Consider the following 26,419-nt stretch of genomic DNA (forward strand, 5'->3'; position numbering starts at 1 on the left):
ATAGTACTTACAGCTGCATCAAAACTTTGTGAAAATTCTTTAAACTCTGATAATGTCTCTCCTAAGTGGACATCTTGATGGGTGCAGTTTAATAACACACTTACTATGGCTTGAGTAGCACAAGCATTATTAATTACCTGTAAAATACAAAAGCAAAGACATCAGCAATTTGTTTTAAAATAGTTTTTAACTAGTGACGGTGACCTCAAACATATAAATCAAGGTAACAGTTTTCAAGTTTTATTACATATAGTCTTACCACAAATATAATAAACATGTTTATTTTGTATTCTAGTCTGTTTCCAATAATCTTTAATTCTGAGGTTGAAGATTCTAGGAAACCAAATTAATGAACTCGTAACATGAGTGAAAACCAATCCACTTAGGGTAACGACCAATTTCTCTTAACCCGAAACACAACCGGTTAAGTGAAAAGAGCTTGTCCTCAAGTGAAAAGAGCTTGTCCTCACCTCCTATTCACTTCTCCGAAACTCACTCCTACCTATCCAGATTGAATTCATATTTCTCGTACGCAGCACAAGCCCCAACTCGTCAATTTTAGAGAAGTTCTCCAACAATTCATATTAGTTTCTACCCTCATATGAATTCCTAAAAAAGGTACATACTGTCCACATACTTTTTTACTCTATAACATATAGTCTTTACAGTGCTGTCATTTAGCTGGTAACTGTTTATTTTATAAATTACTTGGAGCTTACATTCTGGCCAGAGCAGAAAACATTTTCATAGCACTTACTATATGCCAGATACTTTTCTAGGCACTTCACGTGTATTAATTCTTTTAATCCTCTTAACCTATGAAGGAGTAATATTATCTTCATTTTACATTTGCAAAAGCTGAGGCACAAAGAGGTCAAGTAATTTGCCCAAAAGTACACGGCTAAGCAGGGGGCAGATAGTCTGGCGTTCCAGAATCTGTGCACTTAGCTACCATGCCATAGGAAGGCTCAGTATACATATTTGGTCTCCCTAGCAAGACTATAACCTACTTATGGACAAGAGCTTTTTCCATACTCCATTACCTGCACAGTGTTGAGATCACAGAGCTGGAAAGAACCTCAGAGACGATCCGTGTGAATGCCAGCAAGGTTAATTGTAGAGTTGAACTAAATTGGTAAACGATTTGCACTATCCGTGATATATTACAGCTCACTATTTTGTGTGTGAAAAACAGTAATTGCTGTGCGCTTAAGTATAAAAATACCTCTTAAGGTTTTAAAATGAGTTTAGTGCCACCAAGTGGCTATTCTAAGTATGTACAGAATTACCAAAAATAACTTTCAAAACGTATGATCAGCCATTCATTCATTCAAATAATATTTACCGAGCACCTACTATGTGCCAGGCATTGCACTAGATGCTGAACATACAGTGAACAAGAGATATGTGGTCACTGACTGGATGAAACTCATATAAAAATCACCTTATACACATCTATTTGGGAGAATTTTAACGTCGGCTTATGTTACAAAAAATTCTTTGCAGTATAAGTTATTTGTGTAGTTCCCAATTTTTTTAAATCTTTATTCACCATTTTACAATAAAGTAGTGGACTTCAACGATAGAAAAGAGGCCACAGCAGGGGTCACAAGTAGAGCTAGCCCAGAACTTTCAGAATTTGGTTTGAAATCCTTGTAGAATCATTTACTCTTCAGCTCATCAGGGCTCTTCCACTCTCTACCTCTAACTTCCACTCCCTACTTCATAACCCGATTCACATTCATGTTGCTAGCCTGATCCTGCAAGCATTTCACATTACAACCCCTGGATTGTGGGCTCCTAAAGGGAAGACAACATTAAATAAATAAATAAGGCAAATGCTCCGGCCATGAAGAATACGTCCACGAAAAAGAGATGCACAACAGAAAGACAAAACGGTGAAGGAACAGGTCATCTTAGGCTAGAGTATCAGAGGTTTCTCTATGAATGTGAAATTTCAACAGGGCTTTGAAAGCTTGGTAGAACCTAGAGAACAACGAAGGATATTCATTCTAGGAAGCAAGACGGTTACAAATGAAGGAACAAATTAAAACGTTAGGTTCAAAAAACAATAAGCACGTTGGTTTATATTGGTGTAATTGTATTCATAACATGAGATCATGCAATACCTCTAAAATCAATGACCTTCAGGAGTTAGGAGTTTACCCTAAGAGTGCAAAATGTCTGATTGGGGAATAAAAATGTTTCAGAAAGATGAAGCTTAAGATAATTCAAAGGAAGGGCTGAATGTAGCTGAAACCAGAAACAAGATCAGCTGGGTTGCTAACTTTATGCAGAAACTTTATGCAGATAGGAAATAAAGGGTGGTAAATTAATGGAGTAAATAAAACCACTATCACACAAATATGCAAGCCAGAAATCTAGGGGTCAAGAATATAACTAAAAATAAGATTAAAAAGAGAATTCTGGAATACTAATAACAACCATATGAAACAATTTTGAAAATTTAAGCTGAAATGGAGAAATTTATATATATCCATATATATATCTTACCAGAACCAATTAAAGAAGAAATAAAAAAGCCTGAAGAGTCCTTTAACTATTAAAGAAATTAAAGTAGTGGTTAAAAATATTCTTATATAGAAAATACCAGGCCCAGATGGTTTTACAGGCTAATTCAAACAAAATACTACTAAATTAAATCCAACAATGCATAACAACACAATGCATAATGACCAACTGGACTTATCTCTTATGTAAGGATGCAATTATTCTGGTATGAAAGGAAAATTTAATGTAACAAAAATTCATATAAAAAAATTGACCACATTAACCTAATAAAAGATGGGGAACTAATCACTTGGGCAGTTGCAAAAAAAGCCATCTGATAAAATTTAAGATCTTTTCATAAATAAAGACTCTTAGTAAATTAATAATAAAACTGCTATACCTGAAAAGGGATATAAAAAAATAAAAACAAAAAACATGCCAGGTGAACATCATCCTAAATGTGGAAATGTAAAAAGCATTCCCTTTGAAATTACGAAGAGTTTTATTGGTGGTGCTAGCCAGACAATAAGACAAGAAAAACAGAAGCATAAGGATTAGAAAGGAAGAAATAAAACTGTTATTATTTGTAGATAAGCATCACCCTCCCAAAAGGAAAAAAAAAAAAAACTACAAACAAGTTACTAGAGGTAATAGAAGGGCTTATCAGGATGGCTAAATATATTATTTATATATAAAAGTGAACTGCATTTCTTTATACCAGCAGGAAACACCTAGAAAATGTAATTGAAGTGAAGACGATTTACAATAGTAATATCAAGTAACTATGACTAAACTGAAGATGTATAAGACTTCTACAGAAAAAATTATGCAACTTATTAAAAAGACATTAAAGAAGATCTAAATAATTAGAGATACATACTACGTTTGTGACTTAATATCATGAAGATATCAATTCTCCCAAAATTGATCTATATAGTCAATGCAATTCCAGTCAAAATTCCAACAGAATTTTCCATACAACTTGATAAGATGATTCTTAAATTTACATGAAGACAACAGGGCCAAGAATATCAACAACATTTCTGAAAAAGAGCAAGGGTAAGAGACATGATCTATTAGATATTAGAGTTTATGAAGAAGCAAAAGGAATTTAGACAGTGTGGTTTGGTACAGAGATAGATAAATTGATCAATGCAGCTGAGTAAAGACTCCAGAAAACACACACACAGGTATGGAACTTTGGTATAGAACAGAAGTGGCATGTCAGATCAGTAGAAAAAACAAGGGATGTTCAATAAATGCGGCTAGGAAAAAACAGTAATCCATATGGGAAATGATAAAACTGAAACCCTACCTCACGCCATATACCAAAACCCAACTGTTAATGAATTAAGGACATACATGTTGTCTTAGTCATCTAGTGCTGCTATAAAAGAAATACTCCAAGTGGACGGCTTCAACAAAGAGAAATTTATTTTCTCATTTTTTTTTTTTTTTTTTTTTAGTAGGCTAGAAGTCCAAATTTAGGGCATCAGCTCCAGGGGAAAGCTTTCTCTCTCTGTCGGCTCTGGAGGAAGGTCCTTGTCATCAGTCTTCCCCCGGATTAGGAGCTTCTCTGTGCAAGAACCTTGGGTCCAAAGGACGTGCTCCCAACACCGCTTTCTTAGTGGTATGAGATCTTCCACTCTCTGCTTGTTTCCCCTTCCTTTTATCTCTTATAAAATAAAAGGTGGTGCAGGCCACACCCCAGGGAAACTCCCTTTACACTGGATCAGGGATGTGACCTGAGCAAGGGTGTTACATCCCACCCTAATCCTCTTTAACTACAGGCAGAGATTAGGATTTATAACACATAGGAAAATCACAAAATGGAGGACAACCACATAATACTGGGAATCATTGCCTAACCAAGTTGACACATATTCTGGGGGGACACAATTCAATTCATACACATGTCAGAAATAAAAATTTAAATATATAAATCTCTTTTACAACTTCAGATAGATAAGTTTCTTTAAACAAGATACAAAATGCATAGACTCTAAAATAAAAAATTCTATTCATCAAAAGAAAGAGAAACAATAAGTTCCCAACTTAAAGAAGCAGTATCAAGAATATATAGACAATTCCTACAAACGAAAAAAGAAAAGCACAGTTCGCCCAATAGGAAAATAACATAAACAGGAATTTCACAGAAGAAATACATGTGGCCAGTAAGCACATGAAGAGCCTTTCCACATCATTAATGATCAGGGTACACAGAAGTACCATTTTAGAACCAACTGATGAGCAAAAATTAATAAGGTCTGACAATGAACTATGTGGCTCTTATACACTGCTAAGTGTGAATTGCCAGTGGGAATGTAAATTGGATCATCCACTTAGGAAAACATTTTGGTATTTCCTCCTATAGTTGTACATTTTCATATCAGACGAAGTAGTCATTCTATTTCTAGCTATATACCAAGAGAAACTTACACGTGTACAACAGGAGACATGTACAAAAATATTTATAGTAGCACAGTTCCCAGCAGCAAAATGAAAAACCCAAATGCCCATCTACAGAAAAGTAAATAAACTGTTATATGTTCATGTAATGGACATTATTTTATATGACATGCAATATAAATGAACTATCACAATAAACTTATAGATAAATCTTAGCAATATAATATTGTGAAAAAAATCCCCCATAATTACATGATATGTTTTATCAAGTTAAAGTTTCGTATACGTGTACAAATTTTAGGATTACAAAAAATACACAAAAAGGAAAGCAAGGAAATAAACAGAATTCAGCATGGATCTTAGATATAACCAAACACCTCGCAAGATTGATTTTCTGCATTTGAAGGCTGAGGACCACAGTATCGTGGAACAATTCGGTTAACTGACATGACACAGCTCATAAAGTGCATTTTCTACATTCCACTGTAGTGAGTAGTGGCTGGGATATTAAAAGATTGTGAGTGGCCACCTAATATATAACTACTGGTCTCTACTCATCCAGAATAGGAGAAAGAACGAAACCAAAGACTCAGAGAAGAAGGTAGTTTACAGTACGAACAGTCTACACGAACCACAGCTTCATCTACCCTGAGACCAGAAGAACAAGATGGTATGGAATCCCCTTCCTATTGTCTGAAATGTGGAACAGAGAGAATGGCTGGAGCCCAGCAATCATCTTGGACCATGAAGTAACCTTTAGAATAGAAGTCACACACAAAGGAACAAAATTAAACAGCCTGTAACCTTGACAACTCTTAGTTGTGAAGGAAAAAAAGAAAAAAAAAAAAAACTTTTATTTTATGTAAACCATTGTTTTTCTACACCTAACCAAACATTATCCTAATGTAACATTTTTTCAGCTTCAAATCTGATGGCATCCTCCCCACTTGTTTTCTACACTCCACTACAATGGATGAGTTCTAGTACCTTTTACCAGTCTTACCCCCTTTTGCCATAAGGCTGTTAGTTTATCTGGGATAAACTATCCCCAACCCCTTTTTCCCAATTAATATCTACCTAACTTTTAGATTTCAGCTGAACTGTCACTCAAGGAAGTTTTCTCAGATGTCCATGACTAGGTCAAGTCCTGCTGTTACATGTACACAGTGAAGAATTTAACCTTGTCCAAAGAGAAGTCTGGCCTTTACCATCAGTTTATGGGAGGTGATCCCTAAACTCTTTGAATGTCATGCCTAACGTCTTTGTTTACTTAAGGGTTCTGGGCCATATCAGTCTAACAACGTGACTTTAATAATATTCCCCAGGTGATTCTTATATATACATACGACCTGTTATATGTGTAACAAGATCTGGGGATTTCAACAAGATTCCCAGGGGATTCTTATGTCCTCATCTACATCTTAACAAGACACCCAGATCTTGTTATGCCTATAACAAGATCTTGTGTGCATGTAAGAATCACCTGGGGATCTTGTTAAAATATAGGCTCTGATTCAGTATATCTGGGGTGGAAATGTAAAATCTCAGCAGAGGGTAGAACGGAATGAACCAGTTCAAAGCCCTGTGTGTAACTTACCACACGTAAATATAATTTTCATTAAATTTTTTTAAGTTTCTGAAAACACTTCTAAGAGTCCAAAGCACCTGGTTTGGGAATCATTACTATAGGTTCTTGAAGGCTAAGACCAAAGATTATATATTTATGTAATATACACAAAATGTATAGCTTAGGCTCATAGAAGGCATATTCTACAAACCAACAGATATTACTGGGGAATTACTGATCTGCCAGCTTAATAAAAACTTAGCATAATACTAAAAAAACTAAAAACATAATGCAGTACCAAGAAAAAAAAAAACAGGCACCACTGGAGAATCACTAATCTGATATCTTAATAAAGGCTACTGGAATATAGTACAAATAAAACATTAAATTACAGTAAAACAGATATGAAATGCAGAACGAGAAAAATATCAAGGAATTATAACTTCAGACACCAGTATTTTTTTTTTTTCCTTCTTCTTTACAGAGTATCTTCCTATACCTTAAAAATATTTAGGCCACTGTGGGGTCACTATGGGTCAGAATTGACTTGAGAGCAAAGGGTTTGGTTTTCAGTTTTATAAATCAAAAACATCGTTAGTGAATTCCAGTGTTCTTTATTGTAACATTCTTAGAGATCAACATTCATCTACATTTGTTGTATATCTACGTGCCAGAAACTGTGTATAAAAATAAAATCCCTGACTCCTGGATTTACAGTTTAGTATGGAAGAAATACAATTAAAGAAGCAATTACCTGGACTTGTGTGTTTATGTATATATACATGGTAAGAAATCTGAAAAAATTCTTTTCAATGATGGAGCAGGAATTATAAGGTACTTTTATTTCCTACATGATATATTTCTATAATATTTAAATTTTGTATAATGAACATATACTCTTACAGACATTGAAAAAATAACAAAACTTAACTTAAAAGAAGAAAAATCACCTGAAGTACTTTTAAAACTATTTATCCCTTATCCTTTGCCTCCTATCCACGTCTGGAGAATCACAAACACCTGCAGTTTTAAAGCTGTAATTATTGTACTAGATGACACATAAGTACAAAAATATTACAATATACAACTTGCTTATTCGTGTTAGAGAAAAATTAGAACTCAAAATGTTGACCATTAAGAGATTAAATAAATTATGGAACATCTATTCCAAGAACACTTTTAAAGGAGGCAATGTGGTAACATAATTAAGAGTGTCAACTTCAGAGCCACAATGCCTGGGTTTGCAGTCCAGCTCTGCCACTGACTGGCTGTGCAACTCAGACAAGTTGCTTAACTTCTCTGGGACTCAGTTTCCACATCTGTCAAATGATAAAGAACCTGCAAAACCTCATAGGGTTGTTGTGAGGATATTTACTGCGAATAAATTAACAATAAAAAATACATACAAAAGGACCCAGTAAACCTTCAATAAATGTTAGCTATTATTGTTAATATGTACTAAAATGGAACAATGTCAAACTTTTATCATTAAGTTAAACAAGATGCAAAATATTTTGCATAATCATCCAATTTTAGTAAAAAAAAAAAAAAAATTAAAAGAAGCTGAGCATATGAATAGAAAACATGGGAGGCAGCACAGCATGCTGATCCGCAAACCTGGCTTTAGGCCTCAGTTTAAGTTCCAAACCCCCCATGTATCAGCTGTGGGACCACAGGAAAACAAGTTAATTTTTCTAGGCCTTTATTTCTTCATTTCTGAAATGAGGATAACAACCTCATCGGGTTGTTACAGGATTTAATAAAATACTACATCTAAAGCACATATCTGGGCCACAACAGGCACAGTAAATGTTGGCTACTATTATATTTTTATTGTCATCATTATAATTGTTATCAATAAGAAGGGTCGTGGGAGGCCTCACTCTACCTGATTTTAGAACCTATTATACAGCCACAGTAGTCAAAACAGCCTGGTACTGGTACAACAACAGACACATAGACCAATGGAACAGAATTGAGAACCCAGATATAAATCCATCCACATATGAGCAGCTGATATTTGACAAAGGACCAGTGTCAGTTAATTGGGAAAAAGATAGTCTTTTTAAGAAATGGTGCTGGCATAACTGGATATCCATTTGCGAAAAAATGAAACAGGACCCACACCTCACGCCATGCACAAAAACTAACTCAAAGTGGATCAAAGACCTAAACATAAAGACTAAAACGATAAAGATCATGGAAGAAAAAATAGGGACAAAGTTAGGAGCCCTAATACAAGGCATAAACAGAATACAAAACATTATTAAAAATGATGACGAGAAACCAGATAACTGGGAGCTCCTAAAAATCAAACACCTATGCTCATCTAAAGACTTCACCAAAAGAGTAAAAAGACCACCTACAGATTGGGAAAAAATTTTCAGCCCTGACATCTCCGACCAGTGCCTGATCTCTAAAATTTATACGATTCTGTTAAAACTGAACCACAAAAAGACAAACAACCCAATCAAAAAATGGGCAAAGGATATGAACACGCACTTCACTAAAGAGGATATTCAGGCAGCTAACAGATACATGAGAAAATGCTCTCCATCATTAGCCATTAGAGAAATGCAAATTAAAACTACGATGAGATTCCACCTCACTCCAACAAGGCTGGCATTAATCCAAAAAACACAAAATAATAAATGTTGGAGAGGCTGTGGAGATTGGAACTCTTATACACTGCAGGTGTGAATGTAAAATGGTACAACCACTTTGGAAATCTATCTGGCATCTTCTTAAAAAGTTAGAAATAGAACTACCATACAACCCAGAAATCCCACTCTTCAGAATATACCCTAGAGAAATAAGAGCCTTTACACGAACAGATATATGCACACCCATGTTTACTGCAGCACTGTTTACAACAGCAAAAAGATGGAAGCAACCAAGGTCTCCATCAACGGATGAATGGTTAAATCAATTATGGTATATTCACACAACGGAATACTACACATCGATAAAGAACAGCGACGACTCTGTGAAACATTTCATAACATGGAGGAACCTGGAAGGCATTATGCTGAGTGAAATTAGGCAGATGCAAAAGGACAAATATTGTATAAAGACCACTATTATAAGATCTTGAGAAACAGTATAAACTAAGAAGAACACATTCTTTTGTGGTTACAAGAGGGGGGAGGGAGGGAGGGAGGGAGGGAGAGGGTTATTTACTGATTAGTTAGTAGATAAGAACTACTTTAGGTGCAGGTAAGGACAATACTCAATACAGGGAAGGTCAGCTCAACTGGGCTGGACCAAAAGCAAAGAGGTTTCCGGGATGAACTGAATGCTTCAAGGTCAGCGGAACAAGGGCAGGGGTTTGGGGACTATGGCTTAAGTGGACTTCTAAGTCAATTGGCAAAATAAATTCTCTTATGAAAACATTCTGCATCCCACTTTGAAGTGTGGCATCTGGGGTCTTAAATGCTAACAAGCAGCCATCTAAGAAGCATCAATTGGTCTCAACCCACCTGGATCAAAGGGGAATGAAGAACACCAAGGTCACATGACAACTATGAGCCCAAGAGACAGAAAGGGCCACATGAACCAGAGACTTACATCATCCTGAAACCAGAAGAACTAGATGGTGCCCAGCCACAACCAATGACTGCCCTGACAGGGAGCACAACAGAGAACCCCTGAAGGAGTAGGAGAACAGTGGGATGCAGACCCCAAATTCTCATAAAAAGACCAGACTTAATGGTCTGACTGAGACTAGAAGAATCCCGGCGCTCATGGTCCCCAAACCTTCTGTTGGCCCAGGACAGGAACCATCCCTGAAGACAACTCATCAGACATGGAGGGGACTGGAGAATGGGTTGGAGAGAGATGCTGATGAAGAGTGAGCTACTTGTATCAGGTCGACATTTGAGACTGTGTTGGCATCTCCTGTCTGGTGGGGAGACAGGAGGGTAGAGAAGGTTAGAAGCTGGCAAAACGGTCACGAAAGGAGAGACTGGAAGGAGGGAGCGGGCTGACTCATTAAGGGGAGAGTAAGTGGGAGTATGGAGTTAGGTGTATATAAGCTTATATGTGACAGACTGACTTGATTTGTAAACTTTCACTTAAAGCACAATAAAAATTATTTTAAAAAAAAGAAGGGTCATGCCTGTCTTGCTTGCTGTTACAGCCTTAGTACCTAAAACAATGCCCAGCACAAAGTAGGTGGTCAAACACTACTTGTTGATTACATTAATGAGTCAAAGTGGTTAATAGAGGTAGGGTAGGATTATAAAGATATTCACTTTCATCACTAAATATTTCTATAGTGTAAATTCTGCTATCAGGAAAAAAAGGATACTTTTTTTTAAGTATACAGTAATAAAATCATATTTTCCAAATTCTTGAAGTAAAAATGAAAAAGTTCTGATTTCTCTAAATATACTGAATTCAAACAAGTTGTGGGAAAATGAATTTAAAAGCAAGGAAAAAGCTATAAAATAGGAAAAACAACTTACTAAAATAGCAAAGGCGTGATCTAAAAGGGCAGGAATAAGAAGTAGCAATTTCATTTTCTCCATCTTTCTAAAAGTTAGATTACCCTAAGCAATTTTTTGAGTCTCAGAAATAAGTACCATTTAAATATTAATCAAACCTCTTTTGTCATTTCCTTTTTCAGCTGTTCCAAACAATGCAGTTATTTAATAATGCTAGTTCACATTATTTTCTGATCAACGTATAGATTAGAAGAGCAGTTCTCAAAGTGGGATTCATGGGAATCCCTAAGACCCTTTCAAGTGGTTCGTGAACTCACAATTGTTTCCATAATTCTAAGAGAGTTTTTGCCTTTTCCAGTTTTCACACTTAAACTGATGGTGTAAAAGCCATTGTGGGAAAACCTGATGGCATCTGAGCACAAATGTAGGCAGTGGCACTTATCTGTTTCAATGCCATACATACGTATGTAAAACAACAGTACAAGCCAGTTTCACTTACGAATGTCTCTGATGAAACAGTAAGTTATTTTTATTAAATTTCAACCTTCAAACACCTTTTTAGTGTTTTATAGGAGGAAACAGAAAGCATAAAAAAAAAACACTTCTGCTGCATACCAAGATATGATTGTTGTCTTGAAAAAAGGCACTTGTCTGATTGTTTGAGTTATGAGCTAAGTTGGCTGCTTTTTTTCTTGGAGCATAATTTCTATTTAAAAAAATGAGTATCAGACAAATATGGCTATTCAGGTTATGGTACCTGGCAGATGGTTTCTTGAAAATGAGTGAAATGAATCTGTCACTTCAAGGAAAAAACCTGATGATATTTCTTCCCATCGATAAAACTTGAACCTCCAAGTGAAAAATTAGAATTTTGTTAAAACTTGGGTCCACCACCATGAGCTTAAAAGTGTCTCAATATTTACTGACTTTTCTGACTAGATAGATGGTGAGATTAACAAATGCGATTGGTTGATACTATATAACCAAATGTGTCAACAACTGAAGATCTGCATAACTGGGTGAAATTTTCCAAATGACCAATGCATGATGCTACAAAATCATGCATGAGGAAAAGATTCATTCAAAGGACAAAATAAACCAAAAGATTTTAATATCACAAAATACAAAAAGTTCACTGATACGGTTTCAGATTTCGCACTAAAATGAACCTTTAAGAAAGCAATACTTTTGGAGTTTTGATACAGTGTCAAAGAATATATTCACACTTACTGAAAAGATATTAAAATACTCCTCCCTTTTCCAACTACACATATGTGCGAGCCTGGATTTTCTTCATATACTTCAACCAAAAAAAAAAAAATATTGCAATGGACTGACTGAAGAAGTATATATGAGAATCGAAAAGTGTACCATTAAGGCAGATACTGAAGAAATTTGCAAAAATGTAAAATGATGTATTCTTCTAACTTTTTTGTCTTGGTAAATATGGTTATTTTTCCATAAAATGATATTATGTTAACATGTAATGAGTTTACTGCCCGTCTTTTTGAATTTATTAGTATTTTTCAAATTTCTCAGTTTTAATGTGTAACACAGTAAATATCAATGGATATAATCCACATAAACAAAAGCTCTTTGAGGATCTCAATCGTTAAAAGTGTAAATGGGTCCTGAGGTCAAGTGTAAGAACAGCCACACTAGAGGCACATAGGTAGAATAGAATCCTGCATACAAAAAGGGTTGCTTTTGAGACTTTTCAGAGTATCCAGGGACCATACCTGCTTGGCAAAAAATATCGTGTCAAGTCTGGAGTCCTGAACCACAGAGCCTGCTGGTTCTTCTCCTGGCTGCCACTTGAAAAGAAAAATTAACCCATGAACTGGCCTACAAAATAAAATACAAATTAATGACACCAAACCCTGCTTCTTTTATGGCACACTGTCAGTATATTAAATTTCAGTAAGCTACTTAGCACATATAATGACAAATTAAATAATAGAAAATTTCAAAAGATCACTATTGCCATTTATAGTTTTTTTTTTTTAGAATGTTGCCTAAAAGGAAGTTAACAACACTTAAAATTGTATCAGTTAATATAGAATTATTATGAAAGGTTTAGTGGATTATTCATTTCTAAATCATCACTCATTTAAAAATGGAAGAAAAAAATAGTAAAACTATGAAGTTATTAACCATAGACTGAAATCTATGATATATAAATAAAGTTCACAAAGGCTGTTTATAGGTAAATGGCTGAGAGCATACATATTATTAAATGTAGGGAATCACCTTCATATAATCATTGAATTCATAAACAATCCTCAAGCTACGGTATGAATGGATGCTCTCATCTCATATGCAATGAGGTCACTCCCTTTCTAAAGGAACTGTTGTGGCTTAAAAAACATTAAATTACTACTTCACAATATCGTCCAGTCTGTCTGTATTTCACAATCCCACTTAGCAAAAATCTTTTCTTTTTAGGAGACAACTCAAATAATGTATCTTTAATTAACTTTCCCTCATCGCTCAGTCAGAATCAATCTCTTATTCCATCTAAAGTGATCCCTCTTTTTGTGGAGATGTGGAAGATGGAGGAAGTAAACTATCCCCTTCTTGCTACTGAAAAGACCAAAAAAAAGACCAAACATGTCCCTACAGCCCACATTTTTTCCTTTTCAAAGCCTATTCCTTATACCCGTTCCAAGATTCCAGGAACTCTCCCACCAACGCAAATGACACTGGCCCTCCTCCTGAAAAAATGCAGACGCAAGGTCAATGCTGGGGGAAGGGGGAGGTGGGAGTAAGGAGAAGGCTCAGAGAGGTGATTCTGGTCAGAAAGATGGGAGAAGAGGAAGGTACTTCCTGTCATCCGCATTTTAAACTTGGAATGTAACTTCCCCAAAAAGCAATATGACAATATGTAGGCAATTTCTCTATTACTAGTATCAAATATAATAATAATAACACTAGTAATACAGAAATTGCCTACATATTGTCATTTTTTTTAGTATTATATATTATCTCTTAAATATATTTTGTAAACTGACCTATTATTCCTATTTTTTATGTTAAAATGTGTTCCATGTTCTAGCACGACTGAGCTACAAATGAATTTTGTGAAAAATCAACCAACAGGTATTTTGTGAATATGACATTATAGAGACTTAAGTGTAAATCCTTTACAAATTGATTATCAATAAGGCTTAGATTCTTGGTTACAAAATGCTGATAATAATAGGTATCTCACAGAATTGAAAAAAAACTTAAAGGAAATAATATGTTGAACTTAGAGTAATCCAAATAAACAGACCAATATGATGATCCTTTAAGTTTGCTAAAATATAGATACATTATTATTTTTAACATACTAAAATTATTCTTACTTTAATTTTTCAAAATTCTCAGGCTCCAAACTCCATATTTCTTCTACTTGGGCTCCTCGGCAACCTAAAATAAGAAATTATTTTCTTCAGAAAACAAGATAATTCTTTTTTTTTTCCTTCACCATTTAATAAAATATTAACTACAACAAAACGACACTGGGGAGAGTGGGGGAGCCAAGATGGCAGACTAGGCAGACGCTACCTCGGATCCCTCTTACAACAAAGACACGGAAAAACAAGTGAATCGATCACATACATAACAATCTACGAACCCTGAACAACAAACACAGATTTAGAGACGGAGAACGAACTAATACGGGGAAGCAGCGATTGTTTCCAGAGCCTGGAGCCAGCGTACCAGTCAGATACGGCACAAGCACAGAGAGCTGCTCAACCCCCCTGAACTAACCCTGGGAGGGGGACCAGCCAGTTCCGCAGGCGGCGTGGGATGCAGCCGGTAGGAGAAGTCCCCAGGAGGCAGTGACTGGTCTTGGAGCAGAAAGAGCAGCGTCCGAGCTGGGGAACCGTCCCGCAGGGATTTGGACTGGACGCAGGTACGGCATAAACACGGAGAGTTGCTCCACCCCCCTGAACTAACCCCGGGAAGGGGACCAGCCGGGTCACACAGGCGGCATGGGACGCAGCCGGTAGGAGAAGTCCCCGGGAGGCAGCGACTGGTATTGGAGCGGGGAGAACAGCGTCCCAGCCGGGACACTTGGTCAAGGCACAAGCACGAGGAGCTGCTCCACCCATCTGAACTAACCCCGGGAGGAGGCCCAACTGGTTCTTGGTGGTGGCACGGCCACGCGGCTGGAGGGACGAGAAGTCCCCGGGAGACAGTGACTGATTTTGGAGTCGAGAGTGCACCGTCCCAGTAGTGGAGCCTTGACGCTGGGCGTGGGGCTGGAAGCGGAGGATCTGACCGTGACTCCAGCGGGCCAGACCCCCCGGGGGCAATCTCCACACAGCCAGCACACATAGGCGACGCGCCCACGGGAATCTCAGATATAATAGTCATTACAAGCAAGACAAGCAACTCTGGCTATATTCTGAGGTGCTACTCTCCTATCTCTCTGTTCCCTCCCCCACCCTCCCCAGGCGGCTTCATTAACATCTGAATAGCCTGAGCCAGAGGGAGAACTCTGATAGGGATCTGACTGCATTTTTTTTTTAGCAGATTTTCTGGAAAAACTAGTTTCCCAGTGATGGCTCGGAGACAACAATCCATATCAAACCACTTAAAGAAGCAGACCATGACAGCTTCTCCAACCCCCCAAACAAAAGAATCAAAATCTTTCCCAAATGAAGATACAATCTTGGAATTATCAGATACAGAATATAAAAAACTAATTTACAGAATACTTAATGATATCACAAACGAAATTAGGATAACTGCAGAAAAAGCCAAGGAACACACTGATAAAACTGTTGAAGAACTCAAAAAGATTATTCAAGAACATAGTGGAAAAATTAATAAGTTGCAAGAATCCATAGAGAGACAACATGTAGAAATCCAAAAGATTAACAATAAAATAACAGAATTAGACAACGCACTAGGAAGTCAGAGGAGCAGACTCGAGCAATTAGAATGCAGACTGGGACATCTGGAGGACCAGGGAATCAACTCCAACATAGCTGAAAAAAAATCAGATAAAAGAATTACAAAAAATGAAGAAACCCTAAGAATTATGTGGGACTCTATCAAGAAGGATAACCTGCGGGTGATTGGAGTCCCAGAACAGGGAGGGGGGACAGAAAACACAGAGAAAATAGTTGAAGAACTCCTGACACAAAACTTCCCTGACATCATGAAAGACGAAAGGATATCTATCCAAGATGCTCATCGAACCCCATTTAAGACTGATACAAAAAGAAAAACACCAAGACATATTATCATCAAACTCACCAAAACCAAAGATAAACAGAAAATTTTAAAAGCAGCCAGGGAGAAAAGAAAGGTTTCCTTCAAGGGAGAATCAATAAGAATATGTTCTGACTACTCAGCAGAAACCATGCAGGCAAGAAGGGAATGGGACGACATATACACAACACTGAAGGAGAAAAACTGCCAGCCAAGGATCATATATCCAGCAAAACTCTCTCTGAAATATGAAGGCGAAATTAAGATATTTACAGACAAACACAAGTTTAGAGAATTTGCAAAAACCAAACCAAAGCTACAAGAAATACTAAAGGATATTGTTTGGTCAGAGAACCAGTAATATCAGACATCAGCACAACACAAGGTCACAAAACAGAACGTCCTGATATCAACTCAAATAGGGAAATCACAAAAACAAACAAATTAAGATTAACTAAAAAAAAATACACATAACAGGGAATCATGGAAGTCAATAGGTAAAAGATCACAATAATCAAAAAGAGGGACTAAATACAGGAGGCATTGAACTGCCAGATGGAGAGTGATACAAGGCGATATAGAACAATACAAGTTAGGTTTTTACTTAGAAAAATAGGGGTAAATAATAAGGTAACCACAAAAAGGTATAACAACTCCATAACTCAAGATAAAAACCAAGAAAAACGTAACGACTCAACTAACATAAAGTCAAGCACTATGAAAATGAGGATCTCACAATTTACTAAGAAAAACGCCTCAGCACAAAAAAGTATGTGGAAAAATGAAATTGTCAACAACACACATAAAAAGGCATCAAAATGACAGCACTAAAAACTTATTTATCTATAATTACCCTGAATGTAAATGGACTAAATGCACCAATAAAGAGACAGAGAGTCACAGACTGGATAAAGAAACACGATCCATCTATATGCTGCCTACAAGAGACACACCTTAGACTTAGAGACACAAACAAACTAAAACTCAAACGATGGAAAAAAGTATATCAAGCAAACAATAAGCAAAAAAGAAGAGGAGTAGCAATATTAATTTCTGACAAAATAGACTTTAGACTTAAATCCACCACAAAGGATAAAGAAGGACACTATATAATGATAAAAGGGACAATTGATCAGGAAGACATAACCATATTAAATATTTATGCACCCAGTGACAGGGCTGCAAGATACATAAATCAAATTTTAACAGAATTGAAAAGCGAGATAGATACCTCCACAATTATAGTAGGAGACTTCAACACACCACTTTCGGAGAAGGACAGGACATCCAGTAAGAAGCTCAACAGAGACACGGAAGATCTAATTACAACAATCAACCAACTTGACCTCATTGACTTATACAGAACTCTCCACCCAACTGCTGCAAAATATACTTTTTCTTCTAGCGCACATGGAACATTCTCTAGAATAGACCACATATTAGGTCATAAAACAAACCTTTGCAGAGTCCAAAACATCGAAATATTACAAAGCATCTTCTCAGACCACAAGGCAATAAAACTAGAGATCAATAACAGAAAAACTAGGGAAAAGAAATCAAATACTTGGAAAATGAACAATACCCTCCTAAAAAAAGACTGGGTTATAGAAGACATGAAGGAGGGAATAAGGAAATTCATAGAAAGCAACGAGAATGAAAATACTTCCTATCAAAACCTCTGGGACACAGCAAAAGCAGTGCTCAGAGGCCAATTTATATCAATAAATGCACACATACAAAAAGAAGAAAGAGCCAAAATCAGAGAACTGTCCCTACAACTTGAACAAATAGAAACTGAGCAACAAAAGAATCCATCAGGCACCAGAAGAAAACAAATAATAAAAATTAGAGCTGAACTAAATGAATTAGAGAACAGAAAAACAATTGAAAGAATTAACAAAGCCAAAAGCTGGTTCTTTGAAAAAATGAACAAAATTGATAAACCATTGGCTAGGCTGACTAAAGAAATACAGGAAAGGAAACAAATAACCCGAATAAGAAATGAGAAGGACCACATCACAACAGAACCAAATGAAATTAAAAGAATCATTTCAGATTATTATGAAAAATTGTACTCTAACAAATTTGAAAACCTAGAAGAAATGGATGAATTCCTGGAAAAACACTACCTACCTAAACTAACACATTCAGAAGTAGAACTAAATAGACCCATAACAAAAAAAGAGATTGAAACGGTAATCAAAAAACTCCCAACAAAAAAAAGCCCTGGCCCGGACGGCTTCACTGCAGAGTTCTACCAAACTTTCAGAGAAGAGTTAACACCACTACTATTAAAGGTATTCCAAAGCATAGAAAATGACGGAATACTACCCAACTCATTCTATGAAGCCACCATCTCCCTGATACCAAAACCAGGTAAAGACATTACAAAAAAAGAAAATTATAGACCTATATCCCTCATGAACATTGATGCAAAAATCCTCAACAAAATTCTAGCCAACAGAATCCAACAACACATCAAAAAAATAATTCACCCTGATCAAGTGGGATTTATACCAGGTATGCAAGGCTGGTTTAATATCAGAAAAACCATTAATGTAATCCATCACATAAATAAAACAAAAGACAAAAACCACATGATCTTATCAATTGATGCAGAAAAGGCATTTGACAAAGTCCAACACCCATTCATGATAAAAACTCTTACCAAAATAGGAATTGAAGGAAAATTCCTCAACATAATAAAGGGCATCTATGCAAAGCCAACAGCCAATATCACTCTAAATGGAGAGAACCTGAAAGCATTTCCCTTGAGAACGGGAACCAGACAAGGATGCCCTTTATCACCGCTCCTATTCAACATCGTGTTGGAAGTCCTAGCCAGGGCAATTAGGCTAGACAAAGAAATAAAAGGTATCCGGATCAGCAAGGAAGAAGTAAAGTTATCACTATTTGCAGATGACATGATTATATACACAGAAAACCCTAAGGAATCCTCCAGAAAACTACTGAAACTAATAGAAGAGTTTGGCAGAGTCTCAGGTTATAAAATAAACATACAAAAATCACTTGGATTCCTCTACATCAACAAAAAGAACACCGAAGAGGAAATAACCAAATCAATACCATTCACAGTAGCCCCCAAGAAGATAAGATACTTAGGAATAAATCTTACCAAGGATGTAAAAGACCTATACAAAGAAAACTACAAAGCTCTACTACAAGAAATTCAAAAGGACATACTTAAGTGGAAAAACATACCCTGCTCATGGATAGGAAGACTTAACATAGTAAAAATGTCTCTTCTACCAAAAGCCATCTATACATTTAATGCACTTCCAATCCAAATTCCAATGTCATATTTTAAGGGCATAGAGAAACAAATCACCAATTTCATATGGAAGGGAAAGAAGCCCCAGATAAGCAAAGCACTACTGAAAAAGAAAAAGTGGGAGGTCTCACCTTACCTGACTTCAGAACCTATTATACAGCCACAGTAGTCAAAACAGCCTGGTATTGGTACAACAACAGACACATAGACCAATGGAACAGAATTGAGAACCCAGACATAAATCCATCCACGTATGAGCAGCTGATATTTGACAAAGGACCAGTGTCAATTAACTGGGGAAAAGATAGCCTTTTTAACAAATGGTGCTGGCATAACTGGATATCCATTTGCGAAAAAATGAAACAGGACCCATACCTCACACCATGCACAAAAACTAACTCCAAGTGGATCAAAGACCTAAACATAAAGACTAAAACGATAAAGATCATGGAAGAAAAAATTGGGACAACCCTAGGAGCCCTAATACAAGGTATAAACAGAATACAAAACATTACCAAAAATGATGAAGAGAAACCCGATAACTGGGAGCTCCTAAAAATCAAACACCTATGCTCATCTAAAGACTTCTCCAAAAGAGTAAAAAGACCACCTACAGACTGGGAAAGAATTTTCAGCTATGACATCTCCGACCAGCGCCTGATCTCTAAAATCTACATGATTCTGTCAAAACTCAACCACAAAAAGACAAACAACCCAATCAAAAAGTGGGCAAAGGATATGAACACACATTTCACTAAAGAAGATATTCAGGCAGCCAACAGATACATGAGAAAATGCTCTCGATCATTAGCCATTAGAGAAATGCAAATTAAAACTACGATGAGATTCCATCTCACTCCAGCAAGGCTGGCATTAATCCAAAAAACACAAAATAATAAATGTTGGAGAGGCTGTGGAGAGATTGGAACTCTCATACATTGCTGGTGGGAATGTAAAATGGTACAACCACTTTGGAAATCCATCTGGCGTTATCTTAAACAGTTAGAAATAGAACTACCATACAACCCAGAAATCCCACTCCTAGGAATATACCCTAGAGATACAAGAGCCTTCATACAAACAGATATATGCACACCCATGTTTATTGCAGCTCTGTTTACAATAGCAAAAAGTTGGAAGCAACCAAGGTGTCCATCAACGGATGAATGGGTAAATAAATTGTGGTATATTCACACAATGGAATACTACGCATCGATAAAGAACAGTGATGAATCTCTGAAACATTTCATAACATGGAGGAACCTGGAAGGCATTATGCTGACCGAAATTAGTCAGAGGCAAAAGGACAAATATTGTATAAGACCACTATTATAAGATCTTGAGAAATAGTAAACCTGAGAAGAACACATACTTTTGTGGTTACGAGGGGGGGAGGGAGGGAGGGTGGGAGAGGGTTTTTTATTGATTAATCAGTAGATAAGAACTGCTTTAGGTGAAGGGAAAGACAACACTCAATACATGGAAGGTCAGCTCAATTGGACTGGACCAAAAGCAAAGAAGTTTCCGGGATAAAATGAATGCTTCAAAGGTCAGCCGAGCAAGTGCGGGGGTCTGGGGAACATGGTTTGCGGGGACTTCTAAGTCAATTGGCAAAATAATTCTATTATGAAATCATTCTGCATCCCACTTTGAAATGTGGCGTCTGGGGTCTTAAATGCTAACAAGCGGCCATCTAAGATGCAGCAATTGGTCTCAACCCACCTGGAGCAAAGGAAAATGAAGAACACCAAGGCCACACGACAACTAAGAGCCCAAGAGACAGAAAGGGCCACATGAACCAGAGACCTACATCATCCTGAGACCAGAAGAACTAGTTGGTGCCCGGCCACAATCGATGACTGCCCTGACAGGGAGCACAGCAGAGGACCCCTGAGGGAGCAGGAGATCAGTGGGATACAGACCCCAAATTCTCATAAAAAGACCAAACTTAATGGTCTGACTGAGACTGGAGGAATCCCGGTGGCCATGCTCCCCAGACCTTCGGTTGACACAGGACAGGAACCATCCCCGAAGACAACTCATCAGACATGAAAGGGACTGGTCAGCGGGTGGGAGAGAGACGCTGATGAAGAGTGAGCTAATTATATCAGGTGGACACTTGAGGTCGTGTTGGCAACTCATGTCTGGAGGGGGGATGGGAGGATAGAGAGAGAGGGAAGCCGGCAAAATTGTCAAGAAAGGAGAGACTGGAAGGGCTGACTCAAGAGGGGGAGAGCAAGTGGGAGTAGGGAGTGAGATGTATGTAAACTTACACGTGACAGACTGATTGGATTTGTAAACGTTCACTTGAAGCTTAATAAAAGTTATTAAAAAAAAAAAGGACACTGGGGGGCAGAAAGACATTAACAAAATGGTAAAAGCTGATAAAGCTCACAGCCAAATTCTATTACTTTCTATAATAAAATAGTTCCTAATTATTTACAATGACAGTGTATTACTTTTATTTAAAAAAAAGAAAAATCCAAGCGTTTATGTGCATTGTATCACCACCCTACAAATCTCGGTTTCTCTCAATCTCTGACTTCTATTCATTCACTTTTTCTCTAAACTGTTAGTTCCCCCCACTCTGCCCTTTGTCCTCTTTTTTTCCTACTATAAACTTTTTTTCACCCTCCCCTTAAGAAAGCAAACAATTACTACTTAACAATGCTTTTAAATTCTATCTTTAGTTCTCATCCTTTTCTTAAAATTCCAGATCTGTATTTCCAACTACTTCATAGTCACTTCCCTCACCCGGCACTTAAATGTCGTCTATTAACTATATCTCTAGGGCAGTTGTTCCCAACCAGGGTAATTTTGCCACAAAGGGTACATGTGGCAATGTTACCTGGACACATTTTTTATTGTCTCTATGAGGGGGAGGGAAGCCCTGCTGGTGCAACGGTTAAGAGGTTGGCTGCTAACCAAAAGGCTAGCAGTTCAAATCCACCAGCTGCTCCTTGGAAACCCTACAAGGCAGTTATATTCTGTTCTATAGGGTCACTGTGAGTCAGAATCAACTCGATGGCAAAGGGGTTATGGGGTATAAGGGTGGGGTTGTTACTGGCATCTAGGGGGAAAGATGAGAGAGACCATTAAACATCCTACAGTGCATAGGGCAGCCACCATCAACAAAGGCAACTATTTTATGGAAGAGGCAGGATAAGGGATATTAAATGACTTGCCAAAATCTGCTATACCTAATATGATGGATTATTTTATATGTCAACTTGATTAGGGTATGTTGTTCTTATTAGGTGCCATCCAGTCAGTTCTGACTCATAAGACTCAGAACCCAGTGCCGTCGAGTTGATTCCGACTCATAGCAACCCTATAGGACACAGTTCTGACTCATAGCAACCCTATATACAACAGAACAAAACACTACCCAGTCCTCCGCCATCCTTACAATCATTGCTATGTTTGAGCCCACTGCTGTAGCCACTCTGTCACTCCATCTTGTTGAGGGTCTTCTTTTTTTCACTGACCCTCTACTTTATCAAGTATGATGTCCTTCTCTAGAGACTGGTCGCTCCTGGTAATATGCTCAAAGTACGTGACAAGTAGTCTCAACATCCTCCCATCTAAGGAGCACTCCGGCTGTATTTCTTCCAAGAAAGATTTGTTCACTCTTCAGACATTCCACGGTATATTCACTATTCTTCACCAACACCATAATTCAAAGGCATCAATTCTTCTTCCATCTTCCTTATTTATGTTCCAGGACTTGCAAGCATGAGGCAACTGGAAATAACCATGACTTGGGTCAGGTGCACCTTAGTCCTCAAAGTGATATCTTCACTTTTTAACACGTTAAAGAGGTCTTTTGCAGCAGATTTGCCCAATGCAATAAGTCGATTTATTTCCTGACTGCTGCTTCCATGGGCATTGATTGTGGATCCAAGTAAACTGAAATCCTTGACAACTTCAATCTTTTCTCCGTTTATCATGATGCTGTTGGTTGGTCCAGTTGTGAGGATTTTTGTTCTCGCTGTTAAGGTGTAATCCATACTGAAGGCTGTAGTCTTCCTCCAATTCTGATGCCCTGTTCTTCATATAGTTCAGCTTCTTGGATTATCTGCTCAGCAAACAGATTGAGTAAGTATGGTGAAAGGAAACAACCCTGACTCACGCCTTTTCTGATCTTAAACCATGCAAAAGTAGCCCCTTGTTCTGTTCAAACAACTGCCTCTTGATCTATGTACAGGTTCAGCATGAGCACAATTAAGTCTTCTGGAATCCCCATCCTTCTCAATGTTATCCATAAATTGTTATGATCCACACAGTTAAACGCCTATGTATAGTCAATAAAACACAGGAAAACACCTTCCCGGTATTCTCTGCTTTCAACCAAGACCCATCTCCATCTGTAATGATTTCCCGTGTTCCATGTCCTCTTCTGAATCTGGCTTGAATTTCTGGCAGTTCCTGTTGATGTACTGCTGCACACTTTTGAATCATTTTCTGGAAAATTTTACTTGCATGTAATATTAATGATATTGTTCAATAATTTCCAGATTCCGTTGGGTCACACTGGAATGGGCACAAATATGGACCTGTACCAGTTGGCCAGGTAGCTGTCTTCCAAATTTCTTGGCATAGACAAGTGAGCGTCTCCAGTGCTGCATCCAATTGTTGAAATATCTCAATTGATATTTCGTCTATTCCTGAAGCCTTGTTCTTCACCAGTGCCTTCAGTGCAGCTTGGACTTCTTCCTTCTGTACCATCAGTTCTTGATCAGATGCTACCTCCTGAAACAGCTGAACTTCGACCATTTCTTTTTGGTACAGTGACTCCGGGTATTCTTTTCATCTTCTTTTGATGGTTTCTGCATCATTCAGTGTTTTTGTCCACAGAATTCTTCAATATTGCAACTTGAGGCTTGAATTTTTGGGTTTTTTTGTTCAGTTTTTTCAGCTTCAGAAATGTCAAGCGTGTTCTTCCCTTTTGGTTTCTAACTCCAGGTTTTTGCACATTTCATTATAATACTTTGTCTTCTTGAACCACCCTTTGAAATCTTCTGCTCAGCTCTTTTACTTTAGCATTTCTTCCTTTCACATTAGCTACTATACATTCAAGAACAAGTTTCAGAGTCTCTTCTGACATCCGTTCTGGTCTTTTCTTTCTTTCCTGTCTTTTTAATGACGTCTTTGCTTTCTTCACGTATGATGTCCTTGATGTCATCCCACAACTAGTCTGGTCTTCAGTCATCAGTTTTCAATAAGTCAAATCTATTCTTGAGATGGTCTCTAAATTTAAGTGGGATATACTCAAGGTTGTACTTTCGCTCTTGTGGACTTGTTTTAATTTTCTTCAGCTTCAAGCTGAACTTTCATATGAGCAATTGATGGTCTGCTCTGCAGTTGGCCCCTGGCCTTGTTCTGACTGACAATATTGAGCTTTTCCATCGTCTCTTTCCATAGATGTAGTCGGTGTTGATTCCTGTGTATTCCATTTGGTGAGCCCCACATGTATAGCCACTGTTTATTTTGTTGAAAAAAGGTATTTCCAATGAATAAGTCATTGGTTTTGTAAAATCTCATCATGTGATAAAATACCCAGCTATTTGATCAAACACTATCTAGGTGTTGCTGTGAAGGTATTTTGTAGTTGTGATCAACATGCACAATCACTTACTTTAAGTAAAGGAGATTACCGCCTGACCGTCTGCCCCACAAATTTCACACTTTCCAGTTCCCACAGTCATGTAAGTCAATTCCTTAAAATAAATTTCTTGATACGTGTGTGTGTACGTCCATTTATCTGCTACTAATTCTGTTTCTCTGGAGAACCCTGAATGATATAGATTTTTTACCAAAAATGGTTCAAGAGGAACAAAATCTTAAAATATATTTTCTGAATTGGTCCTGGGGTTTCTGAAACACATTATCATAGCTGATTAGAGGACACTGTTAGTCCATGGCATGATGTAGCAACAAAGATACACAAACTATCAACACAAAATATCATATCCTAATCAAACAGTAAGATCCCTGGTGGCACAGTGGTTAAAGCTCTTGCCAGCTAATCGAAAGGCTGGCAGTTCGAATCCACCAGCTGCTCCACAGGAGAAAGATGTAGCAGTATACTTCCGTAAAGATTTACAGCCTTGGAAACCCCATGGGGCAGCTCTACTCTGTCCTACAGAGTCGCTATGGTTCGAAATCTACTCCATGGCAGTGAGAGTAGGAGAATCGAACACTGATGAGACAAGGTTCTCATCTTAACCAGGTAGTGACTCTAACTGTAGCTACTTTTCCAGATATGATTTCACTGGTAGAACAACACATCTTCTGATATCTGGTATGCAGGTACTGATCTGGCAAATGCTTTTTTCTGAATACCTGTTAGTAAAGACCACTAGAAGCAGTTTGCTTTCGGCTGGCAATACACCTTCATTGTCCTACCTTAGGGGTACATTAACTCTCCAGCCTTATGTCTTAATTTAGTCTGCAGGGACCTTGATCACTTTTCCCTTCACAAAATATGACACTGATTACATTGATGGCATTATGCTGATTGGACCTAATGAGCAAAGAGTAGCAACTACTCTAGATTTATTGGTAAGACATGTGCATGTCAGAGGTGGGAAATAAATCAGACAAAAATTCAAGGGCCTTCTACCACGGTGAAATAGCTAGTGGCCCAGTGCTGTGGGGGCATGTTGAGATATCCCATCTAAAGTGTAGGATAAGTTGTTGCATTTGGTACCTCATACAAACAAAAAAGCAGCACAACGCTTAGTAGGGTTCTTTGGATTTTGGAAGCAACACATTCCTCATTTGAGTGTGCTACTTCAGCCCATTGACTGAGTGACCCGAAAATCTGCAAGTTTTTGGTGAGGCTCAGAAGAGACAGTTTTACAACATGCCCAGGCTGCTGTACAAACTGCTCCACAATTTGGGCCATATGATCCAGCTGATCCAATGGTGCTTGAAGTGGCAGTGGCAGAGAGAGACGCTGTGTGGAGCCTTTGGCAGGCCCCC

General features: G+C 37.6%; 1 protein-coding gene across 5 annotated transcripts in view; it reads right to left on the reverse strand.

The window, feature by feature from the left end:
- UCHL5 (ubiquitin C-terminal hydrolase L5) overlaps nt 1-26,419 on the reverse strand; it is a 63,153-nt gene that overhangs the window by 24,466 nt on the left and 12,268 nt on the right. For 3 of the 5 annotated variants that reach the window (XM_049867954.1, XM_049867956.1, XM_049867955.1), the window contains exons 2-4: nt 14,280-14,343; nt 12,672-12,777; nt 12-137 (exon numbers count right to left, since the gene is read on the reverse strand). In XM_049867954.1, coding sequence (XP_049723911.1) covers nt 12-137; nt 12,672-12,777; nt 14,280-14,343 — 296 coding nt within the window. Of the gene's footprint in view, nt 1-11; nt 138-12,671; nt 12,778-14,279; nt 14,344-14,688; nt 15,356-26,419 lie in introns of those variants that run through there. The other 2 variants (XM_049867953.1, XM_049867952.1) reach the window with 2 other exon arrangements.

Source organism: Elephas maximus, chromosome 24, assembly GCF_024166365.1.
Source record: "Elephas maximus indicus isolate mEleMax1 chromosome 24, mEleMax1 primary haplotype, whole genome shotgun sequence".
Taxonomy (NCBI): Eukaryota; Metazoa; Chordata; class Mammalia; order Proboscidea; family Elephantidae; genus Elephas; species Elephas maximus.